This window comes from Talpa occidentalis, unplaced genomic scaffold (assembly GCF_014898055.3).
Source record: "Talpa occidentalis isolate TD23 unplaced genomic scaffold, MPIMG_talOcc4v2.1 talOcc4.2, whole genome shotgun sequence".
Classification (NCBI taxonomy): Eukaryota; Metazoa; Chordata; class Mammalia; order Eulipotyphla; family Talpidae; genus Talpa; species Talpa occidentalis.
Window position 1 is genome coordinate 20,100,417 of NW_023602073.1, and position 16,555 is coordinate 20,116,971.

Genomic DNA, 16,555 nt, shown 5'->3' on the forward strand with positions numbered 1-16,555 from the left:
TAAAGATAACAGTTATTTTCATATATGATGATTGCATAGTTATTATCAATTTCATATTTCATAATTTTATTTGTGAAAATAAATAGAAGAAAAACATGGGGAATTTTCCTTCTTATATATAAAACAAAGGTATAACATTGTATTAACAATTCCATTGTGGTTGAATTATTATATATAGAGATAGAATGATTAATGAAAACGAAAATGTAGCATAGAAACCTTCATAAATGTGAGTGTATTAACTATAAAAACCTTTAAAATATAAATCAAAATTCAATTATGCAATCCAATTAACAAAATTATACATTTTAAATATCTTATTAATTTTATTGTTTAAATATATTTTTGTTTCTTTTCTTTGAAACGGGTAATATCAAATAATCATCTTCCTGATCTGTTTTCATGACTGAGTCAAGACAATTTAAATATTCCACAATATTACTAGTATAGAGAAATACATCCACATTTAAGATAAAGTGGTGATTTCTTCAAGTAACTTCATCCTTAGGTTCACTGAATGGTTAAGTAACAGAAATATCCAATGGTTCCATTTTGTCTTCCAAGCAAATAACACAGAAACGATGTGTGATGGCCATATGAAGGAATATGGGTAATTTCACTATGAATGGGTTTCTACTGTTGGAATTTTCTGCCACAGCTGAGCTAGAACTCGTCCATGCTTCTCTGTTCTTAGTCTTATATGTGGTGGCTTTAACAGGAAATCTCCTCATTATCACTGCAACTTCCATGGACAGTAGTCTCCAGTCACCCATGTATTTCTTCCTGAAACATCTCTCCTTTCTGGATCTGTGCTACATTTCCGTGACTGTGCCAAGGTCCATTTACAATGCTTTCACACAGAGTGGCTACATTTCCCTGGGGGAATGCATAGTGCAGTGTTTTGCTTTCATTCTCTTTGCGGCTGCTGAGATGTCCATGCTCACAGTGATGTCCTACGACCGCTACGTGGCCATCTGCCTTCCATTGCGCTACGAAATCATCATGGATGTCCGCACCTGTGTTCACGGGGTGATAGGCGTCTGGATCAGTGCAGTCATTATTGGAACCATGCACACAGCTGGCACTTTCTCCATCCACTTTTGTGGTTCCCATATCATTCACCAGTTCTTCTGTGACATCCCCCAGCTCCTGAAACTCTCTTGTTCTAATGAGTATATAAAAGAGTTGGGGGTCTCTTGCTTTGTAGCTATTATGGTCTTTCTTTGTGTTTCCTTAATTGTAATGTCCTACATCCAGATATTCTCTACTGTGCTGAGGATGCCATCTGCAGAGGGCAGAGCTAAGGCCTTTTCCACTTGCCTTCCCCACCTCGCTGTGGTCATTTTATTTATTTCAACAAGCTTCTTTGAGTTTCTCAAGCCACCTTCTGACTCTCCAAATGCACTGGACATTTTGCTCACTATTATGTACACAGTTGTGCCTCCAACACTCAACCCAATGATCTATAGCCTGAGAAATCAAGCCATAATGGCAGCCTTAAGAAAGGTTTTTCAAATGAGAAAATCTGATCTCTTTTGTTGAGGACATTCTGTTCATTATTTTTGGGTGAGAAGTTCAAAATATATTGGGAAAACTCTTGGCTTAAATAAATTGTGATGAAGGAAATTAAATAAGTTTATGAAAGAATTAAGATTGAGGACAGCATAGCAACGATCACTGGATAGCTCTGGAAAAGCTGCACAAACTTTGAATTTCTTTTTATTTTATTTATTTTATTATATAATATATATATATTATATCACCCTCTTTTTTGTATAATGTATGCTGTCTCCTCTCAGGTGCAGTCCCTGTAAAAGTCCCACCACCAATTCACCTGTGACCATCACCATAGTCCATTGTGCTCTTCCCACATTTGTTTTGATATCTCTCCCTCTCCATGCCCTGAAGAGTGTCACTGATTTATAACTGTTTGTTGATTATGATTTTTAATTCATCATAATTTTTTTCATAATCACTTTTATGGTTTATCTACATTCCTTGTATAACTGGCTTCTTGATAGGACTTTATATAATTTGCAAGGGAAACATTTAAAGGACTTGGTGGGGGTTGTCTGGTTTATGTATTAGCTGATATTTTCTGTGCTTTGAGAAAAACAGGAGAAGTTGTTAATATTTATCCTATTTAGAGCATGATCTACACAGAACTGGGAGTTTTAGCTTTTCCCTAATCCTTGAATTCTGTCTTTATTTGAAGTTAGTGATTTGTCTAGAGGCAGCAATTTCCAAAATGCTGCTTTATCTCCAAGAACATTTTTCTTGGCACAATATATTCAGGACCAGTCCAGTTTTCTCTTCACTCATGACTTGCATCCTTCAATTAGGCATAGGGAGTGGGAGGACCTAAATTGTTATCTGTGGTTAACCAAGGGGCAACCAGGAATTTAGATCTAAATTGAGAAATGAGAATAGGGCAAGTTGTCAAATCAGACTAACAATACCTCTATGAAAATTACCTTCACAAATAGAGTAGATTGCTATCTCACCCCACAAAACCAGGTGTTAGAAAAACATTTCCATTATTTTAAAGAAGCTTATGTACTCTCTTCCCTGATCATTTCTGTCAGGAAAATGGAATACAGTAAATATGAGATTCTTTTCTCATTATTCCTGAATTACTGGAGCTAGGATATCACAAGGTATCTCTGCATTGATGAGAAACACCAGACTTTCAGACCCACTGGCCATGCAGAGCTCCACTGAGGCTTTATCAACTTTACAGCCTTGAAGAACAATACACTGATATCACTGCAATAATCTCTTCACCTCATTTCTTTGCCTCTTAAATTACATGGATTAATTACCACTGAAGTGTGATAAATGTTTAAATAACACAATAATCTTTAAGTTGCTCAGAAATACATATTCTTAAATGTTAAAATGTCTTAAGGAAATAATAGCAATATTATTTTTTTTAAAGATTTATTTATTTATACAAGCACTGGGTACAGTCAGAAGTGCGGGAGGGTGAGAGAATTCACTGGAGCCAGAGCGGGGAGCAGAGCAGGCAGAAGGACCGAAATACTCTGTTGAGGGGAGCAGTGGGTGGCAGGAGAGGTCTGTGCGCCATGTGGGACCCTCCTCCGGTGGCCAGGAGCAGCTGGTGATCGAACCGGTGCTGTAGAGGCTGCAGGCATCTTCGCAACCCAGTGCTCAACCACTGTGCCACTGGGGAGGCCCAATGGCAATATTATTTGCATTATTATATGCTAACAAAAAGAACAGATATATTTGAAAATTGTTTTGGATATATAATGGTAATGATCATAACACAAAAATTAATGATGATTCATCATCTAATATCCCTAGTAAAGACAGAATCAGTGAACTGAAAGGCAAGTTTCAAATGTAAAAATATGAAATTCTACCAAAAAAGCTCATGGAACACAGTGATAAAACATCATGAAAAAGAGATTTAATCATAAATGTTAGAAAAGGAGAGTCTAACATGGTCTTATGAAAGTTCCTGAACACCATTTCCATTTGTGTCTCTGAGCTCTAAGGCAAGAACAATAGACAATATTGAATTTTTCCACCAGAGTTAATAGAAATTTAAATATTTGTCTTGAGATACAAAAACTCACTGATATATGTAAAATGATTTCAAAATCATAGTATCTTATTATAAATATAAAATAACAAAGACAAAAATGTTAATAATCATTAAAATTTTACTGTTTTATTCTTTGCTTCAATAATCCACTGTAAAATTATTTTTTGCAAAAGTTGTGAAGTAGAAGTTTTGATTTCTTTCAGTCAAATGCTATCTCATGAATTCCGAATCTTTAAATGAGAAATCATGTCCTCATCGAATTTCGGTGACATCATTTAAGAAATTTTGTTTCCTAATGAATTTCACCTGTGTTTTGTTAAGTGCTAGAATATGTGTGTGGGTTTCTAATCTGTTGTATTGATATAGGGGTTCATGTTTCTAGTAGCAGCTGCTAATAACAGCAATTTCACAGTACGTAGTATATTAAGACTCTTAACTTTTCCTACTCTGTTTTCCAGATTGTCTTTGGTTCCTGTAGGGTAAAGAAAATATCAGGCTTTTCTGCCCTATCGCCATCAGGATAGCTGATGGATCCTTGCGGTCTGAATGCATGCCTGATGGCGGGCACCTGGAATAGGGTGTGGGCCTAGGTAGATGGAATTCACCTGGGCTAACACTATGCTTTAAAGGGTGGCGTCACGGGGATGCCAGGAGAAGCAGAGCAGCAGCAGAAGCCGAAGAGAAGCTGAGATCACCGGAGAGCCCAGATAGAGTGAGGATTTGCTGGGACCTGGGAGGACTGCCAGCCTCCCAGCCCCCCAGCACCCCTGCCTGCTGTGTACTGGGTAAATCTCAATAAAAGACCTGCAAAAACCACTGAGGACTCTGACTCCTCCTTTACCGGGTCTGCATGGGATCCTAGAAAACCTGCACTGTGTCCATTCCTGCCCCTACAATTGGCGTAAGTCGGCAAGATGATCCATGCAGACGGGTATGGAGCCCTCCGAAGACCTGGAGGGACTAAGGAGACTGTGTGTGCCTGTGACGATGCTGGAGGTGCCACGGTGGCACAGAAGGTGGACACCATCCGGCAGCTGCAGGATGAGACCTCAGCTAGAGGAGGAGACACCCGAGAGGACCAGCCAACGACCCCCAAGGCAGCAAGAATCATCGGGGAAGAGAGGACCATGATTTGGAGCTTGCCAGTGCTGATGGAAAGGCCTAATGGACTTGGACTGATGAACTTGGACTGACAATCCCACCAGAAGGCGGAGGACCTTGGCAGGTTGTTTTTTTTGGAATCTGGGAGTGGCTAGTGGGCCTTGATGGCCTAAAGCAGCCTGTGTATGCCCAGTAGCTAGGTGGAAGAGAAAAGCCAACTGAGAAGGCAAAAGCTGGTGCTGATGCTAAGTTTGGGAAGCCTTGAGTGGCTGTTAAGCAGCCTAAGTATGCTGAAGACCTGTGAGTCTCGTAAAATCACCTGTGGGTGATGCCCTGCTCATAGTCGAGTGAGGGTGAGGAGCTGAGGAATCAGTCCTTGGGCGACAGGTGGGGAATGTGGCTTGGGGTGGAGCCCAAGCCGAATGTAAAGTTTGGATCCCCGACACATGTGCTTGTGCAGTGGGTTGGCCTGAGTGCAGGGGTCTGAGAGTTGCATAGGTGGCTATGAAGGCCGAGTGTTGGAGCGACTGCAGACAGAAACCCTGAGGGTTGGCAATTTCCCCCAACAGAATAGAATCGCCAATCCCAGAGTGAGTGCATCCTGGGGGTGGATGCTGTGTGTGGCCTGTAGCCGAGACTACACAGCCAGAAAAGGCTTGGAAGCCTGACGGCACCTGGTGTGTTACAGTAGATGCCATGAGTGGTTCCCCTCCCTTGTATGAGCAGTGCCTTCGGCAGCAGATTTGGTGGATCATCTGCTGGTATCAATAATTGTCTTTTGCCACTAGGTTGGGGCCCTGCCTGGACTTATTTGTGTTCTGTTGTATTTTGTTATATTGTGATGTATTTGCTTTTGTGAGCCATGGCTGCATTGTTTGTTTGCTAAGAAAATTGTACATATGAAGTCTATATGGCAGAAAACCCTGAGGAGGTGGACTGTAGGGTAAGGAAAAATGTCAGGCTTTTCTGCCCTTCCACCATCAGCATAGATGATGGATTCTTGTGGTCCTGAATGCATGCCTGATGGCGGGCACCTGGAATAGGGTGTGGGCATAGGTAGATGGGATTCACCTGGGCTGAGACTGTGCTTTTAAGGGCGGCATCACGGGGATGCCAGAAGAAACCAAAAGAGAAGTGGAGAGAGAAGCAGAGATCACCAGAGAACCCAGATAGAGTGAAGACTTGCTGGTGAAGTCTTGCCTCCCAACCCCTCAGCACCCCTGCCTGCCATGTACCGGGTAAATCCCAATACAAAGACCTGCAAAAAGCCACTGAGGACTCTGACTCCTCCTTTACCCAGTCTGCTGGATCAGGAAACCTGCACTGTGTCCATTCCTGCCCCTACAGTTCCCTAGAGGCTTTCTATATCCTTATCAGCTTTAGAATCAGATTACCAATTGTAAATGTTAAATTTATAGATTAAGCAGGAAAATAAAATTTTCATATCTTCCATCCCTGATCAGAATATTTTTTGTGTTTGCTTATGTCATTAGTAATTCTATTCCATTATATAGTTTTTAGTGTAATGGATTTATACAATTTTTTAAAAAAATATTCAAATCCATTTTTTTAATGGACACAGTGTTCCTTTCTAACCTGAAGATTTCAGGTGTACATGATTAAAAATCTATTAAAAATCTACTTGTGCATATACCAGAATAAGTTCAGCACTAAATGTCCAATTCTGTCCTCCATGAAACTGACACATTTTACCTGCGTCACCCATTCCTCTTCCCCTTTCTTCTGGTAACCACTACTTGCTCCAAAAGTTTATTTTTGTTTTATTTAGTTCATTCCTTAGTTTTCTTTCTATATAACACATGAGCAAAATTGTATGTTGCTTTACTTTGACTTATTTCACTAAACGCAATACCTAAGGCTCATGAGATTGTGACAAATGACAGAATTGCAAACATTTTAGACCTGTAGTTTCCATCCTGTGTATCTACCACATCTTATTTAGTCATCATTCTTTGATGCACACTTATGTGGTTTCTACCTCTTTGCTGGTGGAAATAGTGTTGTCATGAACATGAAGAGGAATCTGCCTTTCAAAATTACTGGTTTCACATTCTTTGAATGTAAGCCAAGGTTGGAATTAACGGATCACACAATAGATCTATTTTTAATTTTGAGACATCTGCGTCTTATTCTCCATGGTAGTTGCTTCAATTTACAGCATATGAAGATTTCCTTTTCTCCACCTCTTCTCTAGCACATGTGCCTTCATGTCTTCTGGATAATGGCCTCTCACAAGTTTGAGGTGAGGTATGATTGTGGTTTTGACATACGTATCTGTAGAGTAAAGAAAATGTCAGGCTTTTCTGCCTTCCTGCCATTAGGATAGATGACGGAACCCTGTGGTCCTGAATGCATGCCTGATGGCGGGCACCTGGAATAAGGTGTGGGCATAAGTAGATGGGATTCACCTGGGCTAAGGCTGTGCTTTTTAAGGGCGGCATCATGGGGACACCAGCAGAAGCCGAGAAGCAGTAGAAGACGAGCAGAAGCTGAAAGAAGCAGCCGAGAGAGCAGCAGAGAACGCCAGAGAGCCCAGATAGAGTGAGGATTTGCTGGGGGCTGGGAGGCCTGCCAGCCTCCTGGCCCCACAGCACCCTTGCCTGCTGTGTACCAGGTAAATCCCAATAAAAGACCTGCATAAAACCCCTGAGGACTCTGATTCCTCCTTTACCCAGTCTGCTGGATCAGAAAACCTTCACTGTGGTCCATTCCTGACTCTACAATTGGTGTAAGTCGGCAAGATGATCCATGTAGACGGGTATTGGAGCCCTCCGAAGACCTGGAAGGACTAAGGAATAACAGACTGTGTTTGCCTGTGACGACGCTGGAGGTGCCATGGAAGCACAGAAGGTGGGCACCGTCTGGGAGCTGTGGGACGAGACCTCAGCTGGAGGAGGAGACGCCCAAGAGGACCAACCAGTGACCCCTGAGGCAGCAGAATCATTGGGGAAAGAGGACCATGATTCAGAGCTCGCCAGTGCTGATGCAGGGAGAGGCTAATGGACTGATGGACTTGGACTGACAATCCCGCCAGAAGGTGGAGGACCTTGCAGGTTGATGTTTTGGGACCCTGGGGGTAGAACAGTTTCGTTTGTACACCCCAGGAGATGGGAATATGGGGGTGGCCAGTGGGCCTTGATGGCCAAAAGCATCCTGTGTATGCCCAGCAGCTAGGCGGAGGAGAAAAGCCAACTGGGATGGCAAAAGCTGGTGTTGATGCTAAGTTGAGAAACTCGGAGTAGCTGCTAAGCTGCCTGGGTATGCTGAAGACCAGTGAGTCTCTTAAAATCATCTGTGGGTGATGCCCTGCTCATAGTCGAGTGAGGGTGAGGAGCTGAGGAACCCGTCCTTGGGAGATGGGTGGGGAACATGGCTTGGGGTGGAGCCCAAGCCAAATGTAGAGCTTGGATCCCTGACCCATGTGCTTGTGCAGTGGGTTGGCCTGAGTGCAGGGGTCTGCGAGTCACATTTGTGGCTATGAAGGCCAAATGTTGGAGTGACTGCAGACAGAAACCCTGAGGGTTGGCGATTACCCCCAACAGAATAGAATCGCCAATCCCAGAGTGAGTGCATCCTGGGGGTGGATGCTGCATGTGGCCTGTAGCCGAGACTACACAGCCAGAGAAGGCCAGGAAGCCTGACAGCTCCTGGTATGTTACAGTAGATGCCGTGAGTGGTTCCCCTCCCTCGTATGAGCAGTGCCTTCGGCAGCAGATTTGGTGGATCATATGCTGGTATCAATAATTGTCTTTTTTTTACTAGGTTGGGGCCCTGCTGGACTTATTTGTTTTCTGTTGTATTTTGTTGTTATGTTTTAATGTATTTGCTTTTGTGGGCCATGGCTGCATTGTTTATGTTTGCTAAGAATATTGTATATATGAAGTCTATATGGCAGAAAACCCTGAGTGGGTGTACTGTAGGGTAAAGAAAATGTCAGGATTTTCTGCCATTAGGATAGATGACAGAACCCTGCGGTCCTGAATGCCTGCCTGATGGCAGGCACTTGGAATAGGGTGTGGGTAGAGGTAGATGGGATTCACCTGGGATAAGACTGTGTTTTTAGGGGCGGCATCATGGGGACGCCAGCAGAAGCCAAGAAGCAGTAGAAGCTGACCCGAAGCCGAAAGAAGCAGCCAAGAGAGAAGCAGAGAACGCCGGAGAGCCCAGATAGAGTGAGGATTTGCTGGGGGCCGGGAGGACTGCTAGCCTCCTGGCCCCCCAGCACCCTTGCCTGCTGTGTACCAGGTAAATCCCAATAAAATACCTGCATGAAACCACTGAGGACTCTGATTCCTCCTTTACCCGGTCTGCTGGATCAGAAAACCTGCACTGTGGTCCATTCCTGACTCTACAATATCCTACAATAAAAGAATCGAACATCTTTTCCTGAGACAGTGGGTTATCTGTCATCTGCAGTGAGAGCCTATTCAGATCCTCTTCCCATTTTTAATAGACCTGTTTCTTAATATTGAATTGTATGAGTTATTTTTTAAGATTTTAATCCCTGATCTGATATACAGTTTGTAAAGATCTTCTCTTATTAATGGTCGTCATTTTCATCTATTGATGGTTTCCTTCACTGTGTAGAAGCTCTTTAGTTAGATGTAGTCCCCTTTGTTATTTTTGTGTTTGTTTCCCTTGATGTTGGAGTCCAATCCTCAGAGTCATCTCTAAGGCTGATCTCAATAAACTTATTGCTTCTGTTTTCTCCCATGTATTTTGTTGTTTCAAGTTTTCACTAAAGTACATGTCAATGAACTTATAGTCTGTATTTTTTTCCTCATGTTTTAGGTTATACCTTCAAGGTTTTAATACACTTTCAATATGTTTTTGTAATAGGGTGAAATTCCAGGTAACTGGGTATAATGATTAAATCAACTCAGCAAAAAAAAAAAAATACTCTGTAGGAACAACAAATGAAATTACAAGTTTTGGTCCCAGGGTATTGCCCAGGAACACCAATACCCACAGCATCAGACACTCTGCTTGTGCCAAAGTGACATCATAGCCTAACCTCCAGGGGCCAAAGAAGGGTTGAAATGGACTTATTAATCTGTTAAGTTCAGAATTTTCTGAATGTGGCTGAACTCAGAGATCAGGACTTTGAACTAAATGTCAGCTGCCCACATTGACAGCTTCTTTTTCAGTTAAGGGAAGAAGTTCTTGAATATGGTCTGGTGAGTTTCCTTAGGTTCTACAAAGATAAATTACTCAGAATAATGAAAAGCCCATAAATTACTGGTTTTTGGGTGGATGAGAGATGAGACTCTGATATTTAACTTGTAAAATAAGAAATATAATATGTGATCTATGATTATTTACATGAAAATTATGGATCTGGGAGAGAATCTTTCAAACTCCTTGCTTTCCAGAAACATTTAGTGGAGTGCAGTTCCCACCTCCCTAGCAATACCTTTCATGATGTAATCATCTTAGAAATAATGCATTGTGAATGTGTGGTGGGATGACACTCTGATACTCCTTGTATTCATATTATTTGTTGACTCTTATGATTGCCAATTATAAGTGATAAGAGGTGCTTCCACATCAGAAATCACAGATAAATTGTTCTTTTATCATACAAACATAAACTGTGGGAAAGAGTTAAACATATTAGTGAGAATAAAGTGACTACATATTCCATCCTCACAAAGTAAGGATCAATGGAAATGATAAAGATTGAGAGATTATAAGTGACCAAACTTCTTTTGTAACATTAAAGTAGCCTTATGATTTTTTCTAATCCTCAGGGAATGTTCTGAAGTAGAGATTACTCAGAAAAAAATCTGGAAAGGACATGTTAATGGCCAAATTTTTAGAAATGTAAGGAAAAAAACTTTCAAGGAGAATAGCTAGTAAAAATCATTATTATGTACCTCACTTAATACATTGAACAAGAACTTGTGAAAGCATTTTATACATATAAAGTTTAAAAATTAATGTTTAAAAAAGTGAATATTCACCAAACACTATTATATATTGTTAGATTTTGAGTGCCCCTTTGAAATAAGACAGATAATAACCTGGAAGAAGTAAAATTTTGAATCTGTATTGAATTGAGCACTTTCATAGAAGAAAAAAAAATCTTAAAGTCACAGCTCATGAGGAAAGAAAATTATCTTGATAGTAATACCTAAAAACCAACAAAAAAGACACTTGAAGCATCTTGTTTTCCACTGCTTTTCTCTTGGTATCAAAGACAGTTATGGTTACAGAATATTAATTACTAGTTAGATATTTATATTCCATAATGTGACGTTTCTTTATACACACACACACATAGACAATTGGATCAATATATAAATCACATACACATATATATATAATCTTAAAAATAATTGTGTAGTTCTTTTCCTGGCAGAAAAGACAAAGTTTCAAAGATGAAAACAAAAGTGGTACATAATTCCACTATATGGCCACTGTATGAATTATTAACAATAGTTGATTTATATTAAATGAAAGACCAATGAAAATACTTCTAGGTATATCAAGCAATATTTTCATGTAAGGAATATACCATTTTTGTTGTATTCCATAAAGGAACATCAGCAACTTTCTCCCAGATACACAGAAATAGAAGTTCTTGGAGCCTCCAGAAGCCTCACCTGGTAAGTTTCAGTTACAAGAGATGATGCCTGGATAAGTAAAGGTGTCACTAGATGTCTAGATTTGTCAGGTATGTCTTTAAAGTCTCTCTTCAATATTTTTAAACATAACATTACTTGGTTTAATTTAACAGTATTTTCATATTTCTGAATAATACACACAAAGACACACACATACACCCAATACCCCCTTATCCCACACATACATACACGGAACTAATTTTTAAGTAAGTTTTACTTGGTGTTGCAAAGGACTCACTCATTATCTCTAACTCTTTGCTATCAAAATATCTTGAAAAATCATTCAGTTATATTTAAAATTTCTCAATGGTTTTGCTGCATCACTAATTTTAAATGGACGTAGTTTTCTAAGAACATTATTAATGTGAGTGTATGGACAGAAAAATTTTTATATAAATGATCATTGTATATTCTATACCTCTAACAATAAAATTATATATTTAAAATATCTTATTATATTATGTATATTCATTTCTCCTTGTCTTTGATTAAAATGAGCAAATCCAAAAATTAGAATCTTATTTACCCATATTTCCATAAATGAATCAAAGCATTTAAAAAATGTCATGATATGGGGCCTCCCTAGTGGTGCAAGTGGTTGAGCGCAGCACTGTGAGGTTGTCTGCAGCCTCTGCAGCATGGGTTCGATCCCGGCCAGGCAGCGAGAAACCCACATGGTGCGGCAGAACTCCCCTGTCTCTCCCGCTGCTCCCCTCAGCAGTGTATTTCGTCAGTCTGCCTATTCTGTTTCCCGCTCTGTCTCTGGTGAATCCTCTCACCCTCCTGCACATCTGGCCTGTACCCCTGTTCTTGTATAACTAAATAAGTCTGAAAAAAAATAAAAAAATCAAGATACAATTTCTTTGTATACCGAACCTCTTGACATGTGATGAAGTGTAATTTCCACAAATGGCTACTTTCCCAACTTGACTGAACTCAAGCTAAGTTAGTAAGTTATATAAGTTTCCATTTTCTTTCATGGATCCCAACTTGTCTTGCAGTCACCATCACTGGGAAATTAAGAAGGACTATGGCTAATTTCACTATGAGTGGGTTTCTTCTGACGGGATTTTCTGTCAAGCCTGAGCAGGAAATCACACTTGCTTCTCTGTTCTTAGTCTTATACATGGTGTTGGTAACTGTTAATATCCTCATTATCACTGTAACTTCCATGGACAATAGCCTCCACTCACCCATGTATTTCTTCCTGAAACATCTCTCCTTCCTGGATCTGTGCTACATTTCCCTGACTGTGCCAATGTCTGTTTATACCTCTTTCATGCATAATGGCTACATTTCCCTTGGGGAATGTATAGTGCAGTGCTTTGCTTCACTCTTTCTGCTATGGCTGAGATGTCTTTACTCACAGTGATGTCTTATGATCGCTATGTGGCCATCTGCTTTCCACTGCACTACGAAATCATCATGGATGTTCGCACCTGTGTTCTAGGAGCCTTAGGCGTCTGGACAGTGGGGTGGTTTCTGGAACCATGCACACAGCTGTCACTTTCTCCATTCACTTTTGTGGATCCCATATCATTCACCAGTTCTTCTGTGACATCCCCCAGCTCCTGAAACTCTCTTGTTCTAATGAGTATATCAGTGAGTTTGGAGTCAGTGCATTAATGTCTTTTGTAGCCTTTCTTTGTATCACCATTATCGGCCACTCCTACATGCAGATAGTCTCTACTGTGCTGAGGATGCCATCTGCTGAGGGCAGAGCTAAGGCCTTTCCACTTGCCTTCCCCACCTCGCTGTTGTCATTTTATTCGTTTAAACTGGTGTCTTTGAATGTCTCAAGCCACCTTCTGACTCTCCAAGTGCAGTGGACATTTTGCTCACTATTATGTACACAGTTGTGCCCCCAACACTCAACCCAGTGATCTACAGATTGAGAAATCAAGTCATGAAGGTAGCTCTAAGAAAGGTTTTCCAAAGAAGAAAAGCTGACATCTTTTGTTGTGGCCCATTTGTAAATTCTGTTTGAGAGACAAGTTGAATATTTACTGGGAAAACTGTTGGCTTTAATAAGTCCAGACAAGTGAAAGTTGAGTTTATGAAAGACTCTAAACTGAGAACTCAAGTCTGGAAATAACCTCCAGATAATTCTGGAAAATCTGTTAGAATTTTGCACTCTCAAGAAAATTAAATAATTTATGAGGAAACATCTTGTGTATTTATGTGATATCTTCCATGCATTGAGGGAAACAGGGGAACTTGTTAAGATATTCCCCATTTAAATTTCAAATGTGAGAGCTGGAAGTTTTAGCCCTGCAGTAAACATGAAGATTTTGTTTTTTTCCAAAGTTCCTGATTTTTCCAAGGCAGCAGTATCTAAAATGATTTTTCACAGGAAACATTTTCCTGGGCTCAGTTTCTTCAGTACCAGCCCCAACTACATCTTAATTTTTCACTTTTGGGATGAGGAGCACAGTACCCACTGGCATAAGTTTGGTTAGCCAAACACAGTACTGTCAAGGAAAAATAAAGCTAACAAGAAATGAGGATATGGAATGTTGTCATATTAGAGTTTTGTCATAAATGTGGACTATCTGAGTAACAGCACTATTGACACAATAGCTCTGTAAACATTACTCCTCCAATATAATAGAACAATCAGACTCTCAGCACCTACTGGCTCATCTAAGGCTCTATTGACACTCACAGATCTCCTTAAGCCATGTGCTGAGGTCACTCTGCAAACATCTCATTATGCCATTTATTTGCCTCTATAAAGTCGAAATGGCTCAACTGCCATGCATTAGGGAGGAATGTTTAAATAATCTGTGAGTGTCTCAGATATACGTTATTAAATGTTAGAATATGAAGAACTATAAATATTATTAATAACATCAATGCTAACAGAAATCAATATATTTGAAAAACAGTGGAAAAGTACGTATATGAGCATGTGAAGTGTTCAGAGTTTAAAAATCAATGCAGGCATTAATCAGCACATCACGTTCCATTAATTCTGATGGAATGACAGAATTAGTGAACTGAAAGATAAGTTTTCAAATGTAAAAATAATATATTTCACCAAATGAGCCAATGAAGCAGTGATAAAACATCATGAGAAAGAGATTGAATCATAAACAATAGCAAAGGAGAATCTAACATTGACTTATAAAAGTTCCCAAACATCGTTTGATGATTTTCCATGCTTTGAAGGCATGGACAAAAGACAATATTGTAAAAAATAATTTATGTTTTTTTTTCCAGAATTTCTGTGGATATAAATTTTTAGTTTTGTGGAATAGATATTGGCTAATTTACGTGAAATAAATCCACCAATACAATACTAATTGAAACTCTAAAATGAGAAAAACATTCATAATTATAGTAAAAGCTTTACTCTCCATCCTTTGATTTCACTAATGCATTTTAAGATTATTTTTTCATAAGGTAGATATTGTGGTTCCTTTTTTTCAAAGTGACAGCCAATAGAATCCATATCTTATTCAATGGATGCGTGCGTTCTTGTCTATAATATCAAACTCTGAAATACTGTAGTCTCACAGCACCTTATTATATTAGGGTATCTATGTTTTCCAACTCCATTCTTTCAGATATTCTGGGCTTCTCTATGTTCTTTGTATATTTATACAAACTTTAGAATTAGCTTTCCAATTCCCTGACATAGGTGCTGAGATTTTGATAGCCATGACATTCAACCTATACTTAGAAAAAATTACAAATTGTATCTTTCAATCCATGCCCAGAATACTCTTTGCATTTATGTAAGTCTTTAAAAATTGTCTCCTCTGTGATATAATTTTGTTAATGGCTTTGTATATATTTTTAAATACATGAGTGTTTCTTTATGGAAATAACATTGCATTTCAACATTATGTGAGTTTCAAGTATGCATGATTAAAAATCAGTTTGTGTCTATATTGCATTAAATTCACTACTAAAGCTCTATTGCTCCTTCTCCATACAGTTGATACATTTTTATCTGATTAACTCCCTCTCTGCAGCCTTCCATTCTAGTAACCATTAATTAGTCCAAAAGTTTGTTTTTGTATTACTGATTTCATCTGTTTGTTTGGTTCAACATATACCACAAATGAGTGAGATATTATTGTATTAGTCCTTTCCGTGTGAGCTACTTCACTGAGCATAATCCCCTCAGGGCCATCCATGCTGTGGCAAATGGCAGGATTTCAGCCAGGGGACACATGAGTAGTATTCAACTGTCTATATATAGGCTGTACCTTTTGTAGCTGATTATCTTTTCCTGGACACTTAGGTTGTTTCTAGCTTTTGGATATTTTAATAATACTGCAATAAATATAGTGGCATCTATATCTATTTGAATTAATGATTTTGTATTTCTTTAGCTATACAGAGAAATGAAATAACTTGAATTTCTATTTTGAATTATTTTTGTTCCTTATTGACATAACAATGATTTGTAACACTGTATATGATTTAGGGGGACGATGAGCTCACACCCCAACAGATGTATATCATCACCCTACACTCACGATCAAAGTACCCAGAGTAGTTTACCTCTTATTTTCCTCCATCTTCTACCCCCTCTAGTTGCCTCAATTCTGTTGTCACATTTTTTGTGTTTTGTTTTAGTTTTATCAGTTCCTTTTTTTGGTTCTCTATTATCTGTACATTAGGGAAATCATCTGTCTGTTGTCTTTCTCCTTCCGACTTACTACACTTAGCATAAGTCCCTCTATTCCATCCTCCTTTCTCAAACTGTAACAGTTTATCTTCTTCATAGCTGGGTAGTACATCACTGGGTATGTGAACAATCTTAAACACTGCTCTGTTGTTTCCATACCTGAGTTACTGTAAATCAAAGTTCGATTAACATAGGTTGCATACATTCCTTCAAATTAGAGATTTTGTAATCTCTGTGATATTCAAGATATATGAAGAATACTTACAAATCGAGCAGAAGGTTCCCTGAGGAGCCAGAGGTGAGCTGAGAAGTTCACCCATGCCAGGCCCCTTCTGGCCTGCAGTCAGAGACCAAAAGGTGAGCAGGAATCCACCGCAGGGGCAGACCGGGTGCGCAGGGAGTGTGTCCTGCATCACCATTTTAGAACAGGGACATTTCTCCAGTCAAGACTGCCTGAAACCAGCAGAAGGCTCCAGAGGAGCCAGAGGTGAGCTGGAAAGTTCGCCCATACCAGGCCCCTTCAGGCCTTCAGTCCTAACCCAGAGGGGGAGCGGGAACCCACCACCAGGGCACACCAGGCACACAGGGGAGTGT

At 39.7% G+C, this 16,555-nt stretch overlaps 1 protein-coding gene across 1 annotated transcript; it reads left to right on the forward strand.

Moving 5' to 3' along the window:
* The first annotated feature begins 606 nt into the window (after positions 1-606).
* Positions 607-1,542, forward strand: LOC119253570 (olfactory receptor 14J1-like). The gene has a single exon (XM_037521075.1). It carries the CDS (start codon positions 607-609, stop codon positions 1,540-1,542), a length of 936 nt encoding a protein of 311 aa, XP_037376972.1.
* The last annotated feature ends 15,013 nt before the right edge of the window (positions 1,543-16,555 follow it).